The sequence below is a fragment of the Hylobates moloch genome, unplaced genomic scaffold, assembly GCF_009828535.3.
Source record: "Hylobates moloch isolate HMO894 unplaced genomic scaffold, HMol_V3 SCAFFOLD_2, whole genome shotgun sequence".
Lineage (NCBI taxonomy): Eukaryota > Metazoa > Chordata > Mammalia > Primates > Hylobatidae > Hylobates > Hylobates moloch.
Window position 1 is genome coordinate 10,946,124 of NW_026652277.1, and position 25,602 is coordinate 10,971,725.

At 44.4% G+C, this 25,602-nt stretch overlaps 1 protein-coding gene across 24 annotated transcripts in view; it reads left to right on the forward strand.

Annotated features, from left to right (window-relative positions):
* The window catches only part of CELF2 (CUGBP Elav-like family member 2), an 872,815-nt gene that overhangs the window by 766,773 nt on the left and 80,440 nt on the right, over positions 1–25,602 (forward strand). For all 24 annotated transcript variants that reach the window (XM_032154967.2, XM_032152939.2, XM_032153279.2 and 21 more), the window contains one exon: positions 19,261–19,309. In XM_032154967.2, the coding sequence (XP_032010858.1) occupies positions 19,261–19,309 (49 nt within the window). The remainder of the gene's footprint in view (positions 1–19,260; positions 19,310–25,602) is intronic.

The following is a 25,602-nucleotide window of genomic DNA, read 5'->3' on the forward strand; positions in this document are numbered from 1 at the left end:
CCATGTTGGCCAGGCTAGTCTTGAACTCCTAACCTCAAGTGATCCACCCACCTCAGCCTCCCAAAGAGCTAGGATTACAGGCCTGAGCCACCATGCCCGGCCTAGTATTTTTACAGCTCCCCAAATCATTCCAGTGTGCAGGCAAGTTTTAGAACTTTGGTTAAGAGAATCATCATTGACCCCAAGGGCTAAGTGGTGGTGACATAACTTGTTTTCTTCTTCCGCTGTTCATCTAGATGTACAGGCACTCACTCTGACCTGCTGATCATCTTCCCACAGGTACACCAGAGTCTTGGTACTCAAGCAGCAGTCACATCATCTGAGAAAGTGTTAAAATGCAGCCTTGCAGGCCCTCCCCCCGGATCTGCATTTGAACTAGATCCCTGGGTCTTACACGTTCACCCAGAGATAATCATGTGAGGTGACAGATAGGTTAACTAGCTTGATTGTGATCATCATTTCACAGTGAGTCTGTATGTCAGAACGTCGCTCTGAAAAAATAAGATTTAAAAAAATTTTTTTAATTGAAAATACTAAATCCTGGGTGACATGGGTACACAGCAAAGTTTGAGAAGTGCTGTTCCATAGAACCGGTCCTCTCCGATGCTCTTTCCCCGAGAGTCCCTCACAGGGTGCACTGTAGGGCAGCCCTGTTTGTGTGTACACACAGACTTCTCGCAAATGCTGGGTTGTTGTGTTCCTTCATCTGAGTACCAGAGTCAAGAGAGATCCTCTGAGAGGCTGCCACCCTCCCTGTTTCCTTCCAGACATTCTGAAGGTGGGGTGGAGTGGGGCAGCCTGACTATGGAGGACAGGAGGTGAGAAAGTAAATGGAGATGTGAGGACGTGCTGGGTTTTCCAGCATCCTTGAATGAGCAACTGGGTTTTTCCCTCCCAACCATCCTCTAAATTGTGGGAAATCTCTGAATGAGACATAGAATTAATGTGTGTCAGACTGTAAGGGGATGAATGGAAATGCTGCTATTTTAAGCACAGTTTTTCTGGCCAGAACAAGCTAATTCTAAAGCATGAGGAACAATTTTCTGCCACAAAGAGTTAATCTGTAATACTCAGCAGCTCATTTCCACCTTGCAGAAAGCATCGGAGTGTAGAGTCCTGCTGTTTCATCATTCACGGACTCGAAATTCGTTACCAGGAGAGCAGAGCATTTATTACCCTGTGTCTCTTGCTATCCGCAGCTTGAGAGACTTTTGCTGACAAGGAAAATTTAACTACCACATGAATGCTAGAGTGGAATATACTATTGCATAATGAGGGATGCTGGGTCTATGTATGTTTTTGCAATTTGGGAGGCTTAAAAAGAATGTCATCTGCCCTAAACAGTGTAAGATTTCCTCTTGAGTGAGTTCTGAGTTCTTGTTTTGCATTCTTCCTTCTTGTGAATCTGGAGAAGTTTTTCACATTGTGGGTTATTCCTAATTATTGTAGCTGCAACAAACATCCTGGGTTGTAGTCTGTAAGGACAAAATCATTTGTTGCTGCATAAAACCTGAACTTACCATGGTCAGCGTTTGCCTAAATCAGCAGCTGCTGCTTATTGGACCAGCATCAAAGAGTGAGCTGCAGTTGGTCGACCAAATAAGAAACAAAGTGATTAGAAGATCCTTGTGGAACAGGAAGCAGAGTGGGGCAAGACAAGAGAGAGCATATACCCAGAGGAGGAGACAAGCTAGGGTATCATATCAGCATGATGGGGTGTCAGCCCTGAGCAGAGAAGGGGATCCGGAAGGAGTATGTGGGCTGGAAGATAAAAAGAACCAGGGTTCCTGCAGAACTTACAGAAGCACACACATTGTGTCTGTTTTGCTCATTGCAACCAAATGATTAACTCTTCAGGAAAAAAAAAAAAAAAAAATCCTGTCTACTTAGTTTGTATATCGTTGCTATCTTTTTTTTTTTTTTCCAAAAAGGCAAGAAACCTTTACTCTTTGATAGAGGAGACAGCTTTCCAAACAACAAGACTCAATAAAGACAGCATGAGGTCAACTGAACCTGAATCTGTCTCTTCTCTTTCCCCTTTTCTCTCCTTTTTACCTGCAATGCACTCAAAAGGCAAAAAAAAAAAAAAAAAATTACAATAAAATTAAAATCTTTCATCATCTCAATATTACATAAAAATTGTGTTCGAAAGAGAAAACCAAATTTTACCTTTGCATTCATGTATTATTAGTGTTAAGCACCACCCCCATCTTTTTTTTATACTTTAAGTTTTAGGGTACATGTGCACAACGTGCAGGTGTATACATATATATGTATACATGTGCCATGTTGGTGTGCTGCACCCATTAACTTGTCATTTGACATTAGGTATATCTCCTAATGGTATCCCTTCCCCCTCCCCCGACCCCACAACAGGCCCCAGTGTGTGATGTTCCCCTTCCTGTGTCCATGTGTTCTCATTGATCAGTTCCCACCTATGAGTGCTATCTTTCATTCTCCCATTCCTGTACTCATTTCTGTTGTTTCAATATCTGATTAGAGCTGAATTAATATAGTTGGGGCTAAAAAATAGCTTCTGTCTCTCAGTGACACATTTTTGGAGACTCGTAAGCCTCATTGTTTTCTCATCAGTGACAACTGTGTCTCTGAGTCAGATGACTTGAGTCTCCTTCACCCTTGGTCTTGGGGGGAAAATAATAGAATCAGAAGTGAGTAACTCACAGAGCCACAGGACCAAATGATCACAATCACAGCATCCACTCATTAGTGGAAATGAGCTCTGGACTCAGTACAGTTGACGAATGGTAAAATCTCCTATGGCTTGCAAAGAAGGAAAAGAGCAGTGCTAAAGATGTTTCAGTTCTTGGGGTGATCTTTTGTAGCTCCTCCTGAGATGTGCCTTCATGATGTTGGCTAAGTGCATGGTACTAATTTCAAGGACACACCATGCTATATTTTTACATAATCTGCTTCATAGGAGATAGCCCACATTCATGGATGGGAGATGGCCCACATTCATGGATGGGAGAAGAAAAATGGCAGAGCATGCTGCATATGTGGCGGGACTGTCATGAGGCTGTCAGAGTCAATTGTGCCAGGTTCCCAATTCCCAGAGCAGCATCCCGGCGTCTTGTTTAATCATGATCTTCAGCCTCTTGACAGCATTTGGTTAACAGATGCTATAGTTTGGACTCCTTGGATGTGTTCATAGGCATTTTATCTTGACTCTGTTCTCTAAACATGGCACACTCTGTAAGTTGCATTGTAATGTGGCTATTAAACATGTCCACTGTACATTAAGATTTACTGGGAAAGAATACCTACCTAGAATTCAGCAAAATTCTAAGTAATGAAAAAGTAAATACCCCAGCTGTCCAGGCCCAACATTGATTTTTGTAAGGGCAGATTGGGCCTGGGCTACAGCTCAGAATGTTGAAGAGGCTGGATTGGAGCAGAGCTGAGGGAAAAAGAGAAAAAGATACCTTAAGCCATGTGCTTTCACACACGCAGGAGAAACGAACACTTTCTCCTAAGTTACAGGAACTTGGGTGTACTTTTTTAGTGATTGCAAGTAAAGGGTGTGATCAAATACTGCCCTTTAAACACTGACATGCCCCGGGTTCTGTTTTCACTGCTTTCTTCTCACGCCGCGTGATTTCTTTAGGTCCCAGTGATCCCGGGCTTCTGCCACCTCTACAGGCTGCTGCCTGCCAAATGTTTATCTGAAAATCAGACTTCTCTGCTAAGCCCCAGACTTAGATATCCAGTATCTGCTATTGAACAGATCCTTTCAGATGGTCTACAGGAAATTCCAGTACTAAAATTACTATTAACCAGGTCTTCCTCCTGTATTGCCCATCTTAAGTGAATTGGTGGGCCAGCCAAGGCCAAACGCGAGAAATGGTCTTCCTCATCTCCTCTTCCTACATACACTTCACCTTTCTAACCCCCAACCTCCAACAGTGAAGATACCGGGATGCTACATTAATGGCACCTCTAGAATTCCTCCCTCTTTATCAAGTTGGGACTCACCAGTTGTCATTAGGGGTAATAAAGCCACAGCAAGGGTGAGGGGATTTGGGAGGTTATCCCTGTAATCACCATGCTTGCTAGTATTCTAGATGCTCTCTAGAATGGGAGAAGTGGGTGTACCAGAGTTGTACATCACCCCCCACACCCACAGGCATATGTGAACATTGCTGCATCTTGTATCAGAAAAATCAGATGTGACTGCTGAGTTTAAAGGGTGAGATCCACACTCTGTACTGTGCCCCTACGTCTTTCTTCAGCTTCTGGGACATTTTTGTTCATATGCTGTGTCCCAGCTGTATGATACCACACACGCGTTTGGTGTCTTATCCTGGGAAGGTAGAGGTGAACATTGCTTCATTATAATCTACTGTGTCACGTTCTTCAGTTTATCCTGTCTCTTGCTGTTCTTCATTCCCCTCCATTGCTGACGTCTCAGCCGCTCCTGTTCTGAGCTCCAAACTCCTTGACAGGGAACATTGTCAGAGCCTGGCTTAACACCTCAGACCATAGTTAGTGCTCAACAAATGTTTGTTGAATAGATGAACTCTGAAGAATAGCTTTTATTCATAGACACTCTTTCAACATAAAAAAATTCAAGTTCTGGCCGGGCGTGGTGGCTCACGCCTGTAATCCCAGCACTTTGGGAGGCCGAGGCGGGCAGATCACGAGGTCAGGAGATCAAGACCATCCTGGCTAACACGGTGAAACCCCATCTCTACTAAAAATACAAAAAATTAGCCAGGCGAGGTGGCGGGTGCCTGTAGTCCCAGCTAATTGGGAGGTTGAGGCAGGAGAATGGCGTGAACCCCGGGGGCGGAGCCTGCAGTGAGCCGAGATCGCGCCACTGCACTCCAGCCTGGGCAACAGTGAGACTCCATCTCAAAAAAAAAAAAAAAAAAAAAAAAGGCTTTACAAACTGGTGGGTGGGGGTGAGAGGAGGGAGGGAGGTCTTGATACCCTGATCCCCATCACAATCCTTTCCATCAGGTAGATCCGCCCTCCACAGACAACAAACAGTAGAGATAGGAAGCCCTGCTGAGTTAAAAAGGCACTTTTTACTCTAATTATAATCCTTAAGCAAATGAAGAAGAGAGTTGACAATCCTACATCACTTTACATTTTACTGTGTACTTTCATATATATTTTCTGATTCAGTCCTCACAATGATGCAGTGAGTTGTCTGATACAATCCCTGCTTCAAACATGAGTTTACCAAGTTTTAACGAGGTCGAGCCACTTGACGCACATACTTGCAATTGGCAGAGTCAGAATTCAAACTCAGACCTGTGATGTTCTTTCCACTACAAAGTCAACGTAAAGAGACAAGCTTCGCAAGTCCCCATTAAATGCTACATTTCCACAGTTGTTAGAATTATGAAAGTAGAAGCTATGTCACCACAGGTCAAGCACTGTCAATAAAGGGTTCTCGCTTTACTCCTTAACATAAAATCTCTCCCACATGCTTGTCTCACATATTCCTCATCTATGTTTACCTTTGCCATTTCAATGTCAGTTACATGCGGTATATCTGAAGGCCTAATCCTTGAATTTACTCTTTAAAAGATTGAACTTGAGGATAAGCATATTTCTAGAACAATTAAACCTTAGTCATAATTTCCCTAAGCTCTACCAACCAGTAATTTCCAAAGTTGGTGAATGATCTCACACATTAGAATAGAAGGTAGAAATCAAAATGAGTGAAATTAAAAAAGTCATGAAGACTGAGCAACAACGGAGGAGAGCTCTTTCTTTAGCAAAATACCAAGCAAAGTCAGTGCTACTATAGAAGATGAGGTGAATAAATGTAGCTGCTGAAAGCAGTATCTGATGTCTTGCTCAGATGTTTAAGGGATTTGCATTTTGAACATGGGTAATAAGAAATAGCCCTTAAGGCATTTTGTAACACTTGCGATTTATTTTTAGGAGAGAAGTTTTTTTTGGGGGGTGGGCAGCCTCGTTTGTTTAAAAGGAAAAAAAAAACAGATATTTAATCATTTTTGCTTAAACGTGAGTAAGAATGGGAAATTACCCTAGTTATGTTTTCGTTCACTCGATACAACTCCCAAAGGCCATGGAGGTAAATGAATGGGAAAAGATTTCTGAGTGAGGTATGGTATTTATGTGTCTGTTGTAAATGAAGTTGTCATTCCTAAACCAATCAAAGCATACATTTTTTATGAGAGGTTGCAACTTGCAGAGAGGTGGAAATGTTAGACACTAATTAATAAACGTGGCTGGCAAAGCAACTCAGACAACTCAGGACTCACAAACTAAGCTATGGGAGGATCATTAGAATACAAAATTCAGTAGTGCTTTCCCATTGATTTCATGAAATGCCTGTATCCTGTCAGAAGGTGCAAGATAAAATACAATCGGCTTAAATTTCCCAAGTTAGTTTTGAACCAGAGATTTTAAAGATTTGCTTGTTAGAGGGGTATTTTTGTGGTGGCTTTAGATTGTCTTAAAGTTCAAAGGAAACTAGAGCTTACTGGATAAGCATCAATAACATTAACAGAGCATTGAAGCTGCCTGGAGTGGGTGGAGGATGCCTTGCATTGTGCATGAAACACTCATCAATTCCATGGTTGGTTTAGAGGGTAGTGTCGTTTTAAGTCATCAAGTCACTGTTTAACTTGAATTGAAGCTAGTAAATACTGCAGATGAATTACTGGATAGCTTTCCAAACCTTAAAAAATAAAGTCTACAAAAATGGAACTTCTTGGACCTTTTAATGAGTTATCTGAAAAGAAGATAATGTGGTTTCATTGGTATGCAATATATAAGGTTGAACCATATGAAACGGCCACTATTAACCCACATTTTTAAAAAAACTACAAAAACGGCATTTTCACAATTACCCAACCTAACTTGAAGTATGGATGTTTCTGTATAATAAATATAGAACAGTTATATTGGCAAATGAAATACGTGTGTACATGCATGAAAAGGGTCATTGTGCCATTGTGTGGATAAACACACAGCAGAAGTTCATGGAATAGGGGGTTGCCTGATTCCACTAGAAGAGAGAGTGATGGAATAATGCGAAATAAGCCTGAAAAGGGAGCTGGGGGTCAAAGCATGGCATTCCCTGAAATACATGCCAAGGAGCTTGATATTAATTTGGCAGATAAGTGAAAGTTTTGGAGTGGGGGAGAAAAATTTCTAGACTGAGTTTTAGACAGATTAAAAAGGCAGTGGTGTAGAAGATGGAAGGCAGTGACCAGAACTGGTGAGGAGGCTATTTCGGGGATCCAGGTGAGCAAGAATGAAAACCTCACTAGGGCTGTAGCCGTGGAAATAGAAAAGTCTATGAGAAGGAAAAGAAACTAGGAGAGAGAGCTAAACTGAGGATTTCAAGGGGTAGAAAATTAAGCAAATTTAGAGCCACGCCAGAGTGTTAGGTGAGAGGTCTGAGATGCTGGAAGAGCTGCCCCTATCCCGGGGTTGATGTTCCCGTAAGCTGTGGTCTCTGTCCAGCTTCTCAAGTTCCCTGTGGGGTGCCCAGATTCAGGTCATTTCGTATGGGGTGAGGCAGGGGTGTGGCTGGAAGAGTCTGAGTAGTAGGTTATCCTGGGAAGCAGTGTAAGAGATCAGCATGGACAGAGTCGAGCCCTGCAGAGAGGCTCAGAAGATCCAGGTGAGGAGACTTGTTCCTGATTTGAGGCCAGCATATGTACCAGGTCCTCAAGGACAAAATGGGCACTGGGGACCCAGGTGCAAGGGCTCCTTCAGCCCCACTACCATCTCCACGCTGGGTGAGGGTTACAGGGGAGGCTGGGGGTCAGGCACTCACCGGCCTTTGGGGCTTTGTTCATCCCGGTTCCCAGGATGTCGAGAACTGAGTCACAGTGAGCCCCACCTGACAACAGCTGGCACTGGGGAGGGCACCGAGGGCTGAGTGAGCACTGAGGTCACAGGCAGCATCACGGGCAAAGACAAATGTCACAAGGATGATATGTTGTTAAACCAGATTAGTTTCTCTTAAAATATGAGAGAATACTGTTTGTTGGTATATATTATTGAAAGTAATGGTAAAAACCACAATCACTTTCGTACCAACCTAATAGAATCTAGGATTGGGAATGTAAATGAACCACCAGGTCATTAAACCACACCTTTAGTCGCCGTTAATGGCCGGATCAGGCATTATCATTTCAGTGTGTATTTTGCATTGCTCAGTTAGGCAGCCTGTCTAATTCAGCACCTGGGTAAGATCTGGAGAACATCTGGAAGAATGAGTATTGGAGCGCCCATCATTGACTTCGGAAGACAGTTCCACAAGTCAGAAAGGAATCATGGCTGAGAGGATGTCAGTATTTCCCACTTAATGATAAGGGAAAATTATTACCTTTCTCTTAATCTGAGCTCATTAATCAGTAGTGATTGTGATCTTCCAAGTGTCGCACACAATTCTCGTGGTCTTTCGTCGTAATTGTAGCTGTCATAGTACAGCCTTAGCAGCACTGTAATCCTACAAGGCTTTTCTTACGTTGAATCTTTCCATTTATCTCCATTTTCAAAATTGTTTTATGCCCTCTAGTTTCTTGTTAATAAAACATACAGATCTAAGCAGAGGATTCTAGACAAACCTACGTATAAACTTTTAAATAAAACGAGTTTTGCATTGCATTTATTTGGGAGCTCAACTGATTGGATTTGTTGCTTCTTATATCACAAAGGTGCAGTGACAAAGAGGGAAGAACTAAAGTATTATCAAAGAAATTTCCTCTTCACAATAACATTGCTAAACACAGTGACAACAATACCTTCTACTGAGATAATAGCTAGTTAGGTGCCACATCTAATGGGAAGGTTAAAAAACGGCATCAGTGTATTCACCTTTATCACTAATGTAGTAAAAATATTTTTAAGAAAAATTGAACTAAGAAAAGATTGCCATTTTTTTGAGTAGCAGTGCTTCTGAAAGCAGCACACTCACACTTTGATCATAGCTGTTATTTTTCATTCATGGTCCGTGCCTCCTATTTTAAGCCTATTCATTTTTCTTCTAATTTTAAGGTTAAATAAAGCAAAATGAAAGCTTGTGTTAGTATTTAGTATGAAAACACAGAACCTAATCACAGCTAATGAGTGTAATAAATGCTAGGCTGTACCTTCTCTTGTTTGGTGTGTGTTTTATATACAGAAGGTAACATAGGCTGAGTAACTAGGATGCCAAGTTACAGATGGGGTTGTGGAATGCTGTCTGACAGCCGATTAATCTGTCAGAAATGATGACTTAATCACCATAACAGACTCCAAATTCCCTCATAGAATTCCATCCAGAGTAATCTAGTTTTCCTGCAATATTTTATTTTATTTTTTGCCAGGACTAAATGGCTACGTTGCTTGTTTTTTCCCCTTTGGTGTACGACATGATTTTAATAGAAATGTAAATAGGTGGTATCTTTACAGCACAAAGGCTGATTTGGAGCCTGATAAGCCAAAATCAGATATATAATCCTGGGTTCTGCAGTTTTTCTCCATCACTAGATTATTAGCCTGTGGGGTTGAGCACTGCTGGCTGTACATACCCCAGGTGACCGAGAAAGGCCATTCTCTCCAACGTGTTCTCTCAGCTTTCAGATGGGACCTTTTCTCCTTCCCTTCAAGGAAACTCCTACATTCTGCAAAATAATAATGAAGATGATGATGATGACAGCTGCAGCGGGCACTTACTGTGCAGTCAGTGCTCTAAGCCTGTCGCACATATCATGGCTATCAGGAAAAAGTTGTAATTTATTTCCACTGTAGTTTTTTTCCCCTGGTTGGGAGAAGGGGATATGAGATAAGGATCACTTCTGTTTCTTTGTTGTTACCAAACTCAAATCCACTTTTTTTTTTAAACAGCTTAGATCACTTTCATAAAATTATGTCAGCAAATGGTGATTGAAAGTTTTCTGACAAGGCACAGTGGGTCGTGCCTGTAATCCCAGCACTTTAGGAGGCCAAGGCAGGTGGATCATCTTAGGAGTTTGAGACCAACCTGGCCAACATGGTGAAACCCAATTTCTACTAAAAATACAGAAAAGTAGCCAGGCCTGGTGGCTGGCGCCTGTAATCCCAGCTACTCGGGAAGCTAAGGCAGGAGAATCGCTTGAACCCGAGAGGCAGAGGTTGCGGTGAGCCAGCATCGTGCCATTGCACTCCAGCCTGGGCAACAAGAGCAAAACTCCATCTCAAAAAAAAAAAAGTTTTCTGTGTGCCTACTATGTTAATCGTGATACATAAAAGAACAACTTGAAATAGTGCTGAGATGCAGAGGTTAGGTAAATGCCGTATATTCTGCCTCCACCGTGGTATTGGCATCTTCAGAGGGTAACAGTTTTTTCCCGAATTTCCAAAGCAGCGTTCAGATAAATAGACCTTGCATAATCCAGGCAGTTAACACAAAGCCACATAGTAGGGCCTTTTGACATGAATGATGGCTCACCCAACAATGAGTGGTCTTCACTTTGATTCGTTTTATAGATGCCAGTGTCCTTTCTTGCACTGTCAGTTTGTGAATACACCACAAAATGTAAGATCAATTGATGTCAGTGATTCACAACCGTTATTTCCTCTCACACTTCTCAGCATCTGTGTAGAACATTTCACACCACTGGCCCCATGAAGGAAACCTCAGAGTCTAATCCACTGTGTGAGTTTTGAGCCTCTGGATCCAAACATAGATTTAGCTCTGTCCTTGTTAGTCGAATGGCAAATTGGCCGGGGCTACACTCTCCTGGCCTGACTCTAAAGCTATTTATTTTGTTTTCATTCATTACATGTTTTTAAGCTTTCTTTCCTGCCCTTTTCATAAAGAAAACCCAAACAGTAATTTTTATTCTTGGACTAATTGTTAAAACGTTGTATGTGTATATGAAAATACACAGGTATACTACACACACATATAAAGTGAGTTTCTCATTGGAAAGAAGCCTGTAGATGGACGCAATCTTTATGTGTAGTGTGGAAGAGGGAAATTATGGTAATGTTACAGATTCTTAGAAACCCCAAACTTGCTTGCACCACAACTATGTGGATGCACATGAGAGGCGGCGTGGGGTAGAGGCCTCAGGCATGCGCTCCCACCGGACAGACTTGGGTTCGAATCCCTGCTCTGCCACCTGCTTGCTGTCTGACTCGGCCAAGTTATTTAGCCTCTCTCTGCCTTGGTTCCTCCTAGGTAACGATTTCTGGGGTTCTTGTCAGAATTCAGTTAATTACCACGCATACAGAGCCTGTAGAGTGAAGGTGAAGGGGAGGCTTCCTCTGTGTTTACAGCAGTTGCCTAAAGGCTCCATTCCACGTATCAGGAATAGTTATGACCGCCAGATGTGGCTTTGTCCCAGTGATAAAAACTGCTTGTTATTTATTTATTTTTTGAAACAGGGTCTTGCTCTGTTACCCAGGCTGGAGTGCAGTGGCACAATTTCAGCTCACTGCAACCTCTTCCTCCCAGGTTCAAGTGATTCTCCTGCCTCAGCCTCCCAAGTAGCTAGGATTACAGGTGCGCGCCACCATGCCCAGCTAATTTTTGTATTTTTAGTAGAGATGGAGTTTCACCATGTTGGCCAGGCTGGTCTCAACCTCCTGACCTGAAGTGATCCACCTACCTCGGCCTCCCAAAGTGCTGGGATTATAGGCGTGAGCCACCACGCTGGGCCAGCTGCTTGTTATTGATCTGACAGATAATTTTTGTCATCTGTTTTCTTTCAGAGATGTCCTTCTATTAAAGATATCTTAGCAAGTTTACTGTAGCGTTAGTGTTTTGTTTTGTTTTAATTTGAAGGTTCTTGTTTAGTGCTGATTGATGTTCCTAAGTCACCATCCCTAAAGCTATTTTTGATTATTCCTCATCTCTGCTATCAGGAGCATAATAGAACAGTGGCTGGAATTAGAGTCACTCACGAGGGAGACAGGCAAACCTGTGTGGCTTGGGGGTGCCTTCCTGTGTAATAGAACGTCTCGTGGTGGGGCATGCTCTCTTTCATTTGAGGGGATGATGGGCCTCCAGTTGGTGGCAAATCTTTTGAAACTTGTTTGTAGCATTCCCAAATTTTTTTAGAGAAAAACTCAGAAAGCACAGGTGCCTTTGGCATTTCATAGTTAATATACAAGCGAGACACGAGTATTCTTCATGGATGATTTTTGTGTTGTCATGGAATGAAAGAAAAATACCAGTGGGTCTTTACTGGCCAGAATATTTTCATTTTCTCACTTGGTACATAGCTCTTTTGTGAATTCAATTCTTTCCATCCCCTCTCTCTACTTTTAAATATTTTATGGGCAGTAAGCTTATAATATGTGCTAGCACGGCTGCTCTCTCAAGGGGTCAGGATGGGTTTAATAGTGAGATGTGTAACAGTGACTCTGTAAAAACCCATTTCAGGTTAAAAATGGCATGTTTTATTGAATCTCGTGTTAAAGGTGGTTAACTCATCAATTGGTGATGGCTGGGGTTAAACAAGTTCCAACATGAGTTCTCCTGTGTGTGAGGAACCAGCTGTGCCCCCTGCCTGCAGCCACTTCCTTCCCCCAGGACTCGGTCTCCAGACTAGGCCTGTGTTGGCTCGGAACCCTCCCTTCCTACAGCAGAGACCCACCGAGGCAGAGGGCTTCAGAGAGTCCCACGAGACTGTGTCCATAGCAGTGACTCTGGAGAGCATGGCTGCTGAGTGCAGCTGCTCTGTGGCCAGCTTCACGGCGGCACCAGGTGGTGACAGCTGTTGGCAGAACTGTGTGCAGTGCTCTGTGCGTGCACTTACCCCTCAGACTTGAGAAATGGCTTTGCTCTAAAGTCGTACTCTCATTTTCATTTTCATGAGTCACAGCTGGGGCCTTGTGCGAAGCGTGGAAGGTCAGCTTACTCAGGAGTGAGGGGCATCAGGCCCAGTCACAGGCCAGGCAGGGTGAAGACCAGGGTGGACCACTCAGCTCTGGGACCGTGTGCGTGTAGGGAGGGAGAAGAGATGGGAGGACCACGGGCCGCTTATCCCCAGGAGGTGGGATGAAGGGGGAGGCCTGATGCTAGGAGGCTTGTGTGGTCCGCCACCAACAGATGGCTCCTACCAGGGCGACAGGGATGGAGGCACCGGTGGCAACTGGTGCTGGGTCAGAACCAAGCCACTGTGTGCTGTCGTGGGTGCAGAAGCTTAGCTTTGGGGTAGAAGGGACAGTGAGACGGGCCTGTCCTCAAGAAGCTCCAGCTCACTGAAAGCCCAAGCAGACCCCTGAAGGGCCATACCTCCGTGTGCCGAGATGCTCCCCTCCACGAGCTCACCTTGATTGTGCATAGGACGCTGATTCTTAGTACACAGGAGCAACAGAGCTTCAGCAGATACCTTCTCAGGACCACACTTGACTCTAGTTCCTTCTCCCCAGGAGGAGGGAAGGGAAGGAGCCGTTGAAATTTCCCCTTTCACTATGTTTCATTGGTTTTTAAACAAATAGGGCTAAATAAAGACCAAGAAGTTAACCAGTACCTTAACGTGTGGCTTTAGGCAAAATGTTATTCTTCAAAAAAAAAAAAAAAAAAAAAAAAAAACCTTCTAAAAATTCATGTACCGTCAAGGAAATCTTCACATGAATGGGTTTAGAAGCCTTTCTTGATAGCAATGTGAACTTGAAGAAACGTGTGAAGTCCCATTTACTCCCGTCAACAGGATCTATTTCCAAAACTCATGCTCCTGCCGTTTCCGCGCAGGCATGCTGCAGCCTTGCGTGAGAGGACCGGAGATCTCCTGTCATCTTCCAGGCTTGCTGCAAGTGCAGCTGAGATGAACATAAGTAATAGACTCATTAATTCTTCCATCATGACTCAGGAAAACCACTCTGTAAAGTCAGAGGCTGGTGTTTGTAAAATTCTTAGACTCAATGAACAGTGTAGACAGATCATGACAGCACAGACCACTAAAGGTTCTTTAGATACAGCCCATACTATGCTAAAAAATACTCACTCCTGAATTAAAACTTCTCATTCTGTGTGGCTGGAGATGCATCCTCAGTTTAATTAGCACACGTCTCTTCAGAGACTCCTTGCAAAAATTCTGGAAGATCATGTGCTCCCTTATCATAGACGGAGGAAGGAGGTAGCCCCTGGGAACTAGCCGCAACGGCAACCCTGACCCTAGCCACACAGTAGGTAGGTTGAATTAGCGACCACCACTTCACCTGGGCCCTCCCCTGGTCTCCTGCTGTCTACTGGGACCTGCAGGCATGTGCAGGGCAGAGCATGAGATCCTGCCTCCAGCCCCATCTAATTCTGGCAGCAGGGAGGGCCAGGGTCCCTAGTCATGGGGAAGCAGTTGAGAAGCAACAGTTCTGACCCCACTCATTTCATCATTAGCTCTTGAGAAGGGTGCTCAGGGTGTGGCCACTGGCTGCCTCCTGTCCTGGCACCTAGGGAGGATTTCATTCAGGAGTGAGTAGATGGGCGTTGTTTTCTTTTTACTTGAAATTCTCCAGCCCATGAACATACTCCTCACTGTTAGTCTTGTGCTTTAGGTGTCTTGTTTTCGGCGAATGTTCTTTTTAACAACTTCCATTGGCCGGGCGTGGTGGCTCACGCCTATAATCCCAGCACTTTGGGAGGCCGAGGTGGGTGGATCCCAAGGTCAGGAGATCGAGACCATCCTGGCTAACATGGTGAAACCCCGTCTCTACTAAAAATACAAAAAAAAATTAGCCAGGCGTGGTGATGGGCACCTGTAGTCCCAGCTACTCAGGAGGCTGAGGGAGGAGAATGGTGTGAACCGGGAGGCGGAGCTTGCAGTGAGCCGAGATCACACCACTGCACTCCACCCTGGGCGAAAGAGCGAGACTCCGTCTCAAAAAAAAAAACAACTTCCGTTGCTTCCTCTGTTGGTTAGGATATCATATCATTGTTCTTAATCAACAGTAGGGCCTATTTTCTCTTATTCTGTGCCTCCAAATAAATTGTTCTTTTTCCTGAAATGTCCTTTCCACATCTTCTGGTTAACATGAGGATTCCTTTGAGAATGAATGCAGACATAGCTTCATCTTAGACGCCTTCCCCAGTGTGTCCTTCCTCCATCTGTGTGTGGTGTCTCTTCTCTGAGTTCCCACCGTACAGCTCTTAACATGCCTGTTATCACACTGTGGGAAATGGTTGCTGTATCTGTCTCTCCTACCACACTGCAAGCTCCATCACAATGAGAACCGCTTCTCATCTTCCTCTTGCCAGCATCTAACATATAGCGTCTGGTAAAAACAGAAACACGTGAATAAACGAGCAGTCACACTGGGTCAAATCATTGAAACCATTTCTGTTACAGGGAAAGAATTCTTTTTCCATCCTTATAATTTAAAACTTTCAACTAGAATGTCTACTCTTTTATAATAACTTCGCTACTCAAGAAATCTCCCAAAGTTCTGGGAGTCAGAAGATTTTGAGGAAGTGAAACAGTATTATGAGAATGACTCCTCCCACCCATTTTTTTGTCTTCCTTGACATTTACATCTTGTATGTGATCAGAAATCTGTAACTCAAATGAACTATTCATGGTAATGAGCCATTATTAATACAGTCCTGATTGAACACCTTTCTCTAAGAAGGTCACAGTGCTTTGCATACATTATCTAGCTTGTCTTCAGAACATACCTGAAGTGGGGTGACCATCTATTCAGAATTCACCATGGTCTGACAATCCATGGCTCTGCGAAGTTGATTTTTCCCCTGCTGAGCCCAGGAAAGAGCAAAACAAAGTTCAGGGTGTGCAGTGGCAGTAGCTGAGTTATCACCACCACTGCTGCTTCGCCGAGCCTTCTGCAGAGTCTTACGGCAGCACAAGCCAATTCTCTGAGCAGCTGCACGAATGCTAAGACTGCAGTCTTGGTGTCATACGAGTCATACAGCTATAGAGATCAGGTCCTACAGGAGTTAGGGGGAAGGGAAGATTACTTTCCCCTAAGGCGATATTGCAGGTGCCTTCAAACGGTGTGTGTCTGCCCGCTTCAGTGAGTGAAGCATGCCGTTCTTAACCGAAGGCTCATATGGCCAAGTCCCACATTGGACATTTTATGGAGAAGCAGTGTGGTTTAGGGGAGGCATCACCAGATTAAGAGTGGAGATATTAGAGTTGTGTGATCCCAGCTCTGTCGTTAATCACCTATGTCTATGCAGTCACTTATTCCCTTCATACCTGTCAGGCCGAGGGCACTGACTGCATGATCTCCAGGGTCCTTTACAGCTTTAGAGTACAGGGGCTCTGTTTTTGCTGCTCCCAAATTTCCAGCTCCCATCATACACACATTTCACAGATGCATCTGAATGCTCACAGCGCTCTATTTGTGCTCTTCTGTTTGTCCGTGTTTTTTATGTGGATGCGTATCGACCCCCATAATGGACTGCACACTCCCTGCGGGCAGGAGCCATGTTCATTTCATTTTTGTGTCCCAGGCATAATGTAGGTGCGCTCACCTCATCTCTGCCATATCTTGAACCTCTGAATCTCATTGGACTCTTTTCAGCAGATGAACCTGTGTAAGTCTTTCCTGTCTTGAAAGGACAGATGGGTGGCCCCCATCCTCCACTGAGCTTCCTGTTAAACCCCCTTTGCAGGTGACCTCAAAATAGAAGAAGCCCTCATTCACCATATCCACTGTTATCCTCCTCCTTTCCCCTCTACTTCCCATGACCAGGTGTTCTCTGCCACTCCATGGAACCTACTTCTGATAAATCCCCTGAAGAATTTTTTATTGCCAAATCCAAATTCTTTGGCCTCTCACAGTGTTGACTGTGGCTGGCCACTCTCTCATTCTGGAAACTCCTCTCCTCTCGTGGCTCCCATGGGACCAGTTGCTCCTGCAGCTCCTCCTGCCCCTCGCTGTGCCCTCCTTGGACTCCTCTTTCCTGGTATTCTCTGCAGTTCTGTCCTTGGCTGTCAGCTCTTTGCACCCTTCTTTCCCTCACTGACAGCTTCTTGCATACCTGTGGCTTCACTGTCACGCTGAGGAACATTCTCTGTGGCCCTGGCCCCTCTCTCAAGCCTGAGCCCCATGATTACAACTTCTCTCTGCACCCCACAGCCACATCAACCTTAGCATGTCCAGACCTGTGCTCTTCAGCCGCCTCTGAAACTCTTTGCTCGTGTTTTCCCCATTTGGGCAGCCATCCCACAGTCACCTGGTTGTACAGACCTGGAGTTCCCCTTCTCCACCATCCCCATGACCAGCCAGTCACCATGAAGTTCAGCCTCCACCAGTGTTCCCTGGCCTGCAGCAGCAGCCTCTTAACTGTCCTCCCTGCCTGTGTCTCTCTTCTATAATCCACCCTCCCCACTGCAGCCAAAATGGCTTTTCTAGAATTTCGATCTTGTTGCCTTTGTTACTTCTTCTGTACCTGACCACATACTTTCAGACAAAATTTCAGTTCCTTAGCTTGCAAGCCCCTCTGAGAGCTGGGTGTTGCCCACCTTCACAGCCCCTTCCCGTGGTCCTCCATGCTCACACTGGGAGCTCCCTGTGAGAGGAAACTGTCACCCTTCCACTTGCTGGGTCACTGCAGGGCTGCCCCATGAGTTTCACATGCCAGTCCCTCTTCACTGCTGGCACGTCCAAGGACTCAGCCCAGATGCTGCCTTGGCTTTCCTTGCCAGGGAGGATTATGTCCCACACCCCTGGACCCCTGTGGGCTCTGTCCTGCCTTTCCCCATGCGCTTGCCAGGGTGCTTACTGGCTGAGGGCTCAGTGTCTCTCCTGCCCCTGCCATCCCACCCCCGCCATCCTATGCCCGCCATCCCACCCCTGCCACACTGAGCACCTGAAGGGAGGACCTTCTTCACTGGACTTTGTTCCCAGTTTTTGGCCTAGAGCCTGACGAAGGGTACCTGTTTGCGCCATACCTGCTGGACAACCAGACAGATGCATGCTGGGAGGATCACTTGCTCAAAGACTGCCCATCTCCCCCAGGCATGTTACTGGTCCTTCTCTCCATTACTGCAGGATAGAGGTCACATTCCTCAGCCCAACTCATGGCTTTCCACAGGTGACTTGTTCTGCTTTTGAAGAGGTAGCTCACTTAGCCTCTTTCTTCTCCCTCCTCCTCTGTTCTGAAGACCCAGGCCGGCATTAGGCACACGTGATCCTGACTGCCTGATGATAATTTCCCATGATGAAAGTAGCAGAGCCAAGTGCCATTTCCCTTTCATTGAAATTAGATAAAACCCAGAGCTGTGGCTTGCAAGTGATGGAAGTCCACTGGGGACATGAAAGGTTCAGAGAGAATGGGACCCATTATAATGAAAGCATTTGCGCAGCCAGTGATTCCATCCACCCTGTGGCTTCTGTGTTCCTCGGGGTGCAATGAAATGTGAAGCAGGAGGACCTTTGGAGGTGGTTTGGGGAATTGATTCTAATTGGAAATAGTGGCGGCATTCTGTGCTTGGAGCACGCTCTGCGGACCAGGCACCGGGTGTGATGGGCACTTTATGAAGAGCCATGGGGCCCCGGGTCCACTGCAGCTCAGGACCTCGGCCCCGCTGTCTCTAGTCCTTTCCACTCCTATCATGTACTGGACATGATCGGAAGGTGTGCGTCTCCCTCCCTTCCACCCTCCTCCTTTCCATCCTTCCATTCTTCAGTGGTTCTGTGTTCCTATTCTATATTTGTATTAGCATTTAATAAAAATTATATACTGGCACCGAAGTCAGTCAACTGCTAGACCTTCAAATTACTCATGAGACCTAAGAAAAACCTATGTGACAAACATAGGATGGCCAGAAAAGTCTGCATGATTTAATTTTATAATAATTTTTATAATGATACAATAACAATAGCTAAGTTATTTTCAACACATCTTAGCCTCTACTTATGAAGCACTTTACATGCATTTTCTCGTTTAATTCTGACAGCCTTACAATTCAGGTATTATCTCCATCTCACAGATGAGGAGACTGAAGCTCAGAGAAGTTAAGACGCTTGCTCGAGATTGCATGGCTGTAATAAATGGCAGAAGCAGAATTGCCTATAACATAGAGGCAGAAACCATATTGAGTGGCAGAACCAGGTTTCACACTGAAGTCTGACTGCAGAGCCCAAGCTTTTAAATATGTTCTGTGTTACAGGGCCCTGTGACTTAAAAGGGTTTGATTCCTGAACAGAAAATACAGGCTTACTTTTTGACATAGTTAATATTACCTGGAGAAGTCTTGTTGTTACTTATGTGTCCTTAAAACAGTATCAGTAATCGAATTGCTTCAGATTTCTGAGATTATTTTTACAGTTGTTCAATCTGCCTTTACTTTCTCACTTTTGTGTTTTTAGATGCATCATCCCATTCAGATGAAACCTGCAGATAGTGAAAAGTCAAACGGTAGGTGGTAACCAACTGTCTTGTTTGATAATAATATCTGCTGCTTTAAATTACAAAGTCAGTTGGGGGCAGGAGAAGCCGGCCCAGCTGCTTTTCTCTCTAGAAGGCAGAGAGCGCTGCTCCTGGAAACTTCTCTGTGGCCTGCGTGTCTGGAGGAATGCACTCTCCACTCTCCTCTCTCCTGTCCCGTTGATCTCTGGCATAAAGATGTATGAGGCTGTTACAAGCAGTGGCTTCCTGTGTCCTTCTCTTTGCGACTTGCCCTGTATAGGGACCCTGTGGCATTTGGTTCCTATCTCCTCCAGCAAAGCAATACAGGGACATCTCATGGGGATCCAGAGGACGTCTGCAGGAAAGGAATTGCCCATGAAGAATTAGGCTATCTTTCTGTGGGTAGGGGAGGGGTGTTGGTTTTTGTTTTTTTACCTTTTGCGTGTGTTTCTTTTGGACTTGGAGACTGCCTTATTGTACTCTTCTCTAAATTGCACCAATGCGTTTGCATCAGAATTCAGAGTTCAGTCTGCTGATTAAATGAACGTACACTTGGCGCAAAAATCTGCATTTGATGAGGTCCATAAATAATTGGGTTTTGCCTCTTCGAGACATGAGAGAGTTGATAGCCACATTTCCCTCTTTTAAGTTTTTGTTCCATTTCAACGAACCTTCTGTCCCTGTTTTGTTCTTTTAATTTACTGAAATGTATGTTAAAAGAATCTTCTACCATCCTAGACTGGAGGGCTGCTCTGTCCCATAAGACTGACATAATCAGCGCTGTTTCCTTCCAACAGGCAGTTTTGCACCTCATTAATTAGTAATCAGGGCAGAAGCCATGCACTTAGAGATCTACATATCTGCAAATGTAAATTATGACTGGGCTCTAAATCTCTCCACAAGGTATTTTTTGCTAATTGTAGTGCATTCAATGTTCTGGCTTCTCCACAGAATAGAAAGTTTTGAAGAAAATTCCAAGTCATAGCATGGTGCTGCCAGCACCCGACTTGTCAGAGCTTTCTTCTCTCAGCTCTCAGCAGAATGCAGCGGCCCATACCTGTAGTTGAAGCTGCTCAGGAGCCCAGGAGTTCAAGGCCAGCCTGGGCAACATAGATATATAAATAAAGAAAATAACTTCTCAAAAGAAGACATTTATGCAGCCAAAAAACACATGAAAAAATGCTCATCATCACTGGCCATCAGAGAAATGCAAATCAAAACCACAATGAGATACCATCTCACACCAGTTAGAATGGCGATCATTCAAAAGCCAGGAAACAACAGGTGCTGGAGAGGATGTGGAGAAATAGGAACACTTTTACACTGTTGGTGGGACTGTAAACTAGTTCAACCATTGTGGAAGTCAGTGTGGCGATTCCTCAGGGATCTAGAACTAGAATTACCATTGGACCCAGCCATCCCATTACTGGGTATATACCCAAAGGATTATAAATCATGCTGCTATAAAGACACATGCACACGTATGTTTATTGTGGCACTATTCACAATAGCAAAGACTTGGAACCAACCTAAATGTCCAACAATGATAGACTGGATTAAGAAAATGTGGCACATATACACCATGGAATACTATGCAGCCATAAAAAAGTGATGAGTTCATGTCCTTTTTAGGGACATGGATGAAGCTGGAAACCATCATTCTCAACAAACTATCGCAAGGACAAAAAACCAAACACCTCATGTTCTCACTCATAGGTGGGAACTGAATAGTGAGAACACATGGACACAGGAAGGGGAACATCACACACTGGGGACTGTTGTGGGGTGGGGTAAGGGGAAGGGATAGCATTAGGAAATATACCTAATGCTAAATGACGAGTTAGTTAATGGGTGCAGCACACCAACATGGCACATGTATACATATGTAACAAACCTGCACGTTGTGCACATGCACCCTAAAACTTAAAGTATAATAATAATTTAAAAAAGAAAAAATAGCTTTTCTCTCTCTAGGAGGAGACTTTGGTGCTTTAACCACTATCTTCTCCTCAGCCCTGCACTTTACTTAGGGTTAATTCGTTTTTTCTCTACTGCTTTATCACAAACATGACACTAAGCACCAGAAGTTGTCAAATCTGCTGCTGCTCTGTGGCCCTGTGAGCGAGCCGCGCCGCTCCTGCAGTCACCAGTTGTTCATTCATCAGTTACCGTGTGCCAGGCATGTTGCTAGGGGCTGGGGCTGCAGCATTGAATAGGAAAAGGAAGAAGAAAAGACCCCAAGAGACTGTGTCTCTGACCTTGCGGAACTGACATTCAGTCTACTGATTTAAGTATCCAGAAGCCACTGAAACACTGAACTTGAATCTCTGCAGTTGTAAAATGGAATTGATGGTAACTGTCTCACCTAAGTTGGCTTCCCCCCAGCCCACGACTCAAATAAGGTGTTTGTAACAGTCTCTGTGATGGTAGAATGCCTCTATGAAATGTTGATTACTGTTTGCACCCAGAGGTGGTCTCCTGGCCTCTGCAGACTCTCCATGGAGTGTGCTGGCCTGGGAAGAAGACCACTTCACCCAGGCGGGCTCCTTGCAGCCCTTGTGCTCCGGTGGTGCGTGCTTGCAGTCTGATGACTTCCTTGGTGGGAGACAGGAGAGATGACTCTTGAATTTTGGGATGAATCCTGTTGGTACAGGTCATCTCAGAGTGTGTGGCCACCAAGAAACGTTCTCTGCCTTTGGCTCCATAATACTCGAAACTGTGTCAGGACAAGGACCATGGAGTGAAAGTCTGTGGAAAAGGGTTTGTCTCACTCCTGAACCTTTGGTTGTAGATATAGAAACATGACAAATTAGCCACATTGAAAACATTCGACCTGAAATATCCCAGTAAATAAACACAAAGGGATATATTTTTTTTTTGCATTTTCTGCTGTGCAGGTTTTCATCTGCCTCAGAGAACCTTTCTACAGGCAGCTGCCAGGAGTTTGCAGAGTGTTTTGCTGTTCCTTCTGACCAGTGTCCACTCTCGTCCCTGAGAATCATGTTTGCTTTGGGTCTGGAATCACAGCACATAATAAAACTGTCATAGGCACACCCAATGTTGCATGACCACAGAAGCCAAGGAGGACCGGGCACCGTTATTTCTAGGATGAGACGGTTACCTGAAAATGCTGTTTTTCAGGCAGCAGCCTGGGGTAGCAGTTACGAACTATTTGGAGAAGCCTGGATTTGACCCAACTCCACGCTTGTTGGTTTTGTCCTTGGGCAAGTTATTTAACCTTATTCAGCATCAGTGTCTCTTCAGCTGTGAGAGGGGCTGCAGTGGTGTCATCTGAACACTTGTTGTAATGCCCGTCTCACAAGGTTATTTGAGGTTTACATAAGTTAACGTCTGTAAAGAGCTCAGCATAATACCCAGCATGTAGTAAGTATCCAGTGTGCTAAGTTCTGCTGAGTTAACACTGTTATTCCACTCACTGAGGCAGCCTTTTCAGTGCATTCTGAGCGGCAGAGGCCGGCCTGTCCGGGCCTGGGCTGCTCATACGGAAGCATGACTCTGTACGTACAAATGAAAACCCTCAAGCCTTCTAGTTGGGCCAGTTCTGCCTTTGCTTTGTGGATTGACCTTCATTTTCTGAATTTTCAGTAAGAAAAGTCCAAAAATATAAATGAGCAGAAGGCTGCTTTTAAAGGGCTTTTCTTTCTAGAGGCCCAAATGGAAGCTCACCTTGCACAGACATGAAGAGCTTCGAGGTTCTCTTTGGACCTGATTGAGGAATCAGGAGGAATATGTAGTTTTCTAAAGCGAGTGATAAAAGCCACAAGCCTTTTCTCATTTCACGTGGCATTTCTGACAGGTAAGCATAGTTTCAAAAGCTCAAAGAGCACAAAGATTTCTTTGGCTCAGTTGCTGTAAATAGCTCCTGTAGTTTTGAAAGAAGTATAACGAGCTCTAATTGCACTTTTATTGAGTTTGCTGACACTTATGGATAGCACAAAGGACTCATCACAGTTAGACAGTTACTGTCTTCATTATCACTGTGTTTAGATTTCTAAAACTTTGTATCTGCTGAGCCAGAAAGAGCTGCTAATCATGGATTAATTCGTGATGGACAGGTGAACTCCAGAAAAGCAGTCACCCTTGGCAGCTTTCGTCCATCGAGCAATTCTGAGAGAGGGAACCTCTGGAGTGAGCCCTGAAACTTTAGGTTGTGCTCAGATCAGCCCTGCACTTCAGGATTTCACTGAGCAGCCTTCCCGAGTCTCCACGGCTTCCTGTAACCTGCCCTTTCCATTGGCTCTGATTTAAGCTGCAGCCTCTGGCACACCGATGGAAGCTCGTGGCATCGTGTTTCCCATCCACGTGCTCCCACGGAGCCAGGTTGTCCAAAAGGAAAATAATCCCATTCTGGAGAAGCAAAAACTGCTGGGGCTGCTGAGAGGAGCACACCGAGTAAACCACTCACCTTTCAACAGAATCTGCCTTTTTTGTTATTTTTCCATTGCAGAAAGACGAATGGCGGGACAGGCAGGGCTTTTGAGGAGGTGTGGATTTCATGCACCATCATAAACGAGCAGAAATGTACTTACTCTCTTTCATCCTCTATGCCATCCAGCTTTTAATCCTCTATTGCTGTGCCCAACGAGGTACCAGCTGTGCAGTATTGAAAGTCACAAGCAGTTGCTGAAGTTAGGCTGGCAGTGAGTGATACAAACAGAAGCTGCTTTGGTTCTGGTTCGGGTCTCAGAGGCTGGAGCTGTGTTCACTCTGATGTCTTTGCCTCTTGCCACTAGGGGAGTTGTTTGTTGTTTTTACTTTATATACAGAGCATAAATTCCATCCATCCTGCTTTAACCCTCCAACCTCACAATTTGCTGGGGGTTCTTAACGCCTAGAACCCAGAAATGTCACTTAAGCCTGCTGTGTGTGTGTCTCTCTCGAGGCCTCCAAAACCTCCAGTGTCCGTGTGTCAAGTTCAGAGCTAGCAGCAGTCAAGGTAACTAAATATTGTCAGCAGAGGGTGCAGACCTACAAAGCCTCCATTAAAAATAGGAATCTTGGGGTGGCTCCATCCAGTCACTTTCTGATTCACTGGAAGATGAAGAAATAATTTTGAAATTCAAAGTGGAGAGACTTACAGATTTGGAGGCAGTAATTAAATGCCATATGTTAGCACTAACACATTGAAAAGTTGTTAATTAATTCAGGCAGCCCCAAATCCAGGTGTGACTTTGACAGATTGTACACGCGGGTGTTAGCACAGACTTACAATTAGGGATTTTTTTTTAAATGAAGTTTCTATTCCCCTAACTTAAAAAAGTCACCCCGTATATTTAAAGTATTAACCCACTCTCATCGTATCATGGAAGGTAGACTTCAAATGGCTGCTGGTGTGGAACCCCTTTTGATTCTGTGGTCATCGTTACTAATCACGGGGGACCCCATCTGTGCAGCACTTCATGTGTAAAAGCATTTCCCTGCCCTTATTCAGTGTCCATCATGGAAGATGACTTTGCCCCTAGAGGGCAGAGACCTTACCTTTTAAGTGTTTTTTTTGTTTTGTTTTGTTTTGTTTTTGTTTTTTTAATTCCTTAAAGCACCTAGCAGAATACTGTGAATACAATGCATTTCGTTTAAACAACTGACTTTCCTGTAGGTTGAAAAAATAAGTGAGATACTTAGTGCCCATGAATACTCAGGAAAAACTCACCAAGACGGTCATCAAAAGTTGATATAAAAGATAAGTGAACTCAAAATAACTGTGTTCTTGTAGAACGTTTACAGAGCTGTTAGGGACCCTCAGAATGGGAATTTGGGGGATGAATTGTGTGACTAACTTGTCACTGGAAAACCAAAAAAACTCAGAAGAAAGCTGGGTGTGTTCAGTATTCCCCATATTGCCTTTAAAGCAAACACAGCCCAACTGTTGAAACCACGGAGCAATGTTGGCTAGTAAGAGATTCCCAAAGCCCAGCACTTCTGTGCACATGCACACGTGCACCCACACACCACACACACAGATGGAAGTTAACGTTTTGATAACGTGGATGATGGAGGTTTCCATTACTTCTGTGCACACGCACACGTGCGCCCACACCACACACACAGATGGAAGTTAACATTTTAATAACATGGATGATGGAGGTTTCCACTTTTATTTCTTGGCTAATACTTGCTATTTTTAAAAGTGCGAGTTATCTTTCTTCTTGTTGCCTGGCTGAGTTGACCTTGAGTCATGGCTAGGAAGTCAGCATTTCTTCATGAGTAGTTTCCATTTTCTTCATGTTCGTCTTAGGAAAAAAAATCATTTTTAAGCCTACCCAGGAGCTGCATATTTAATT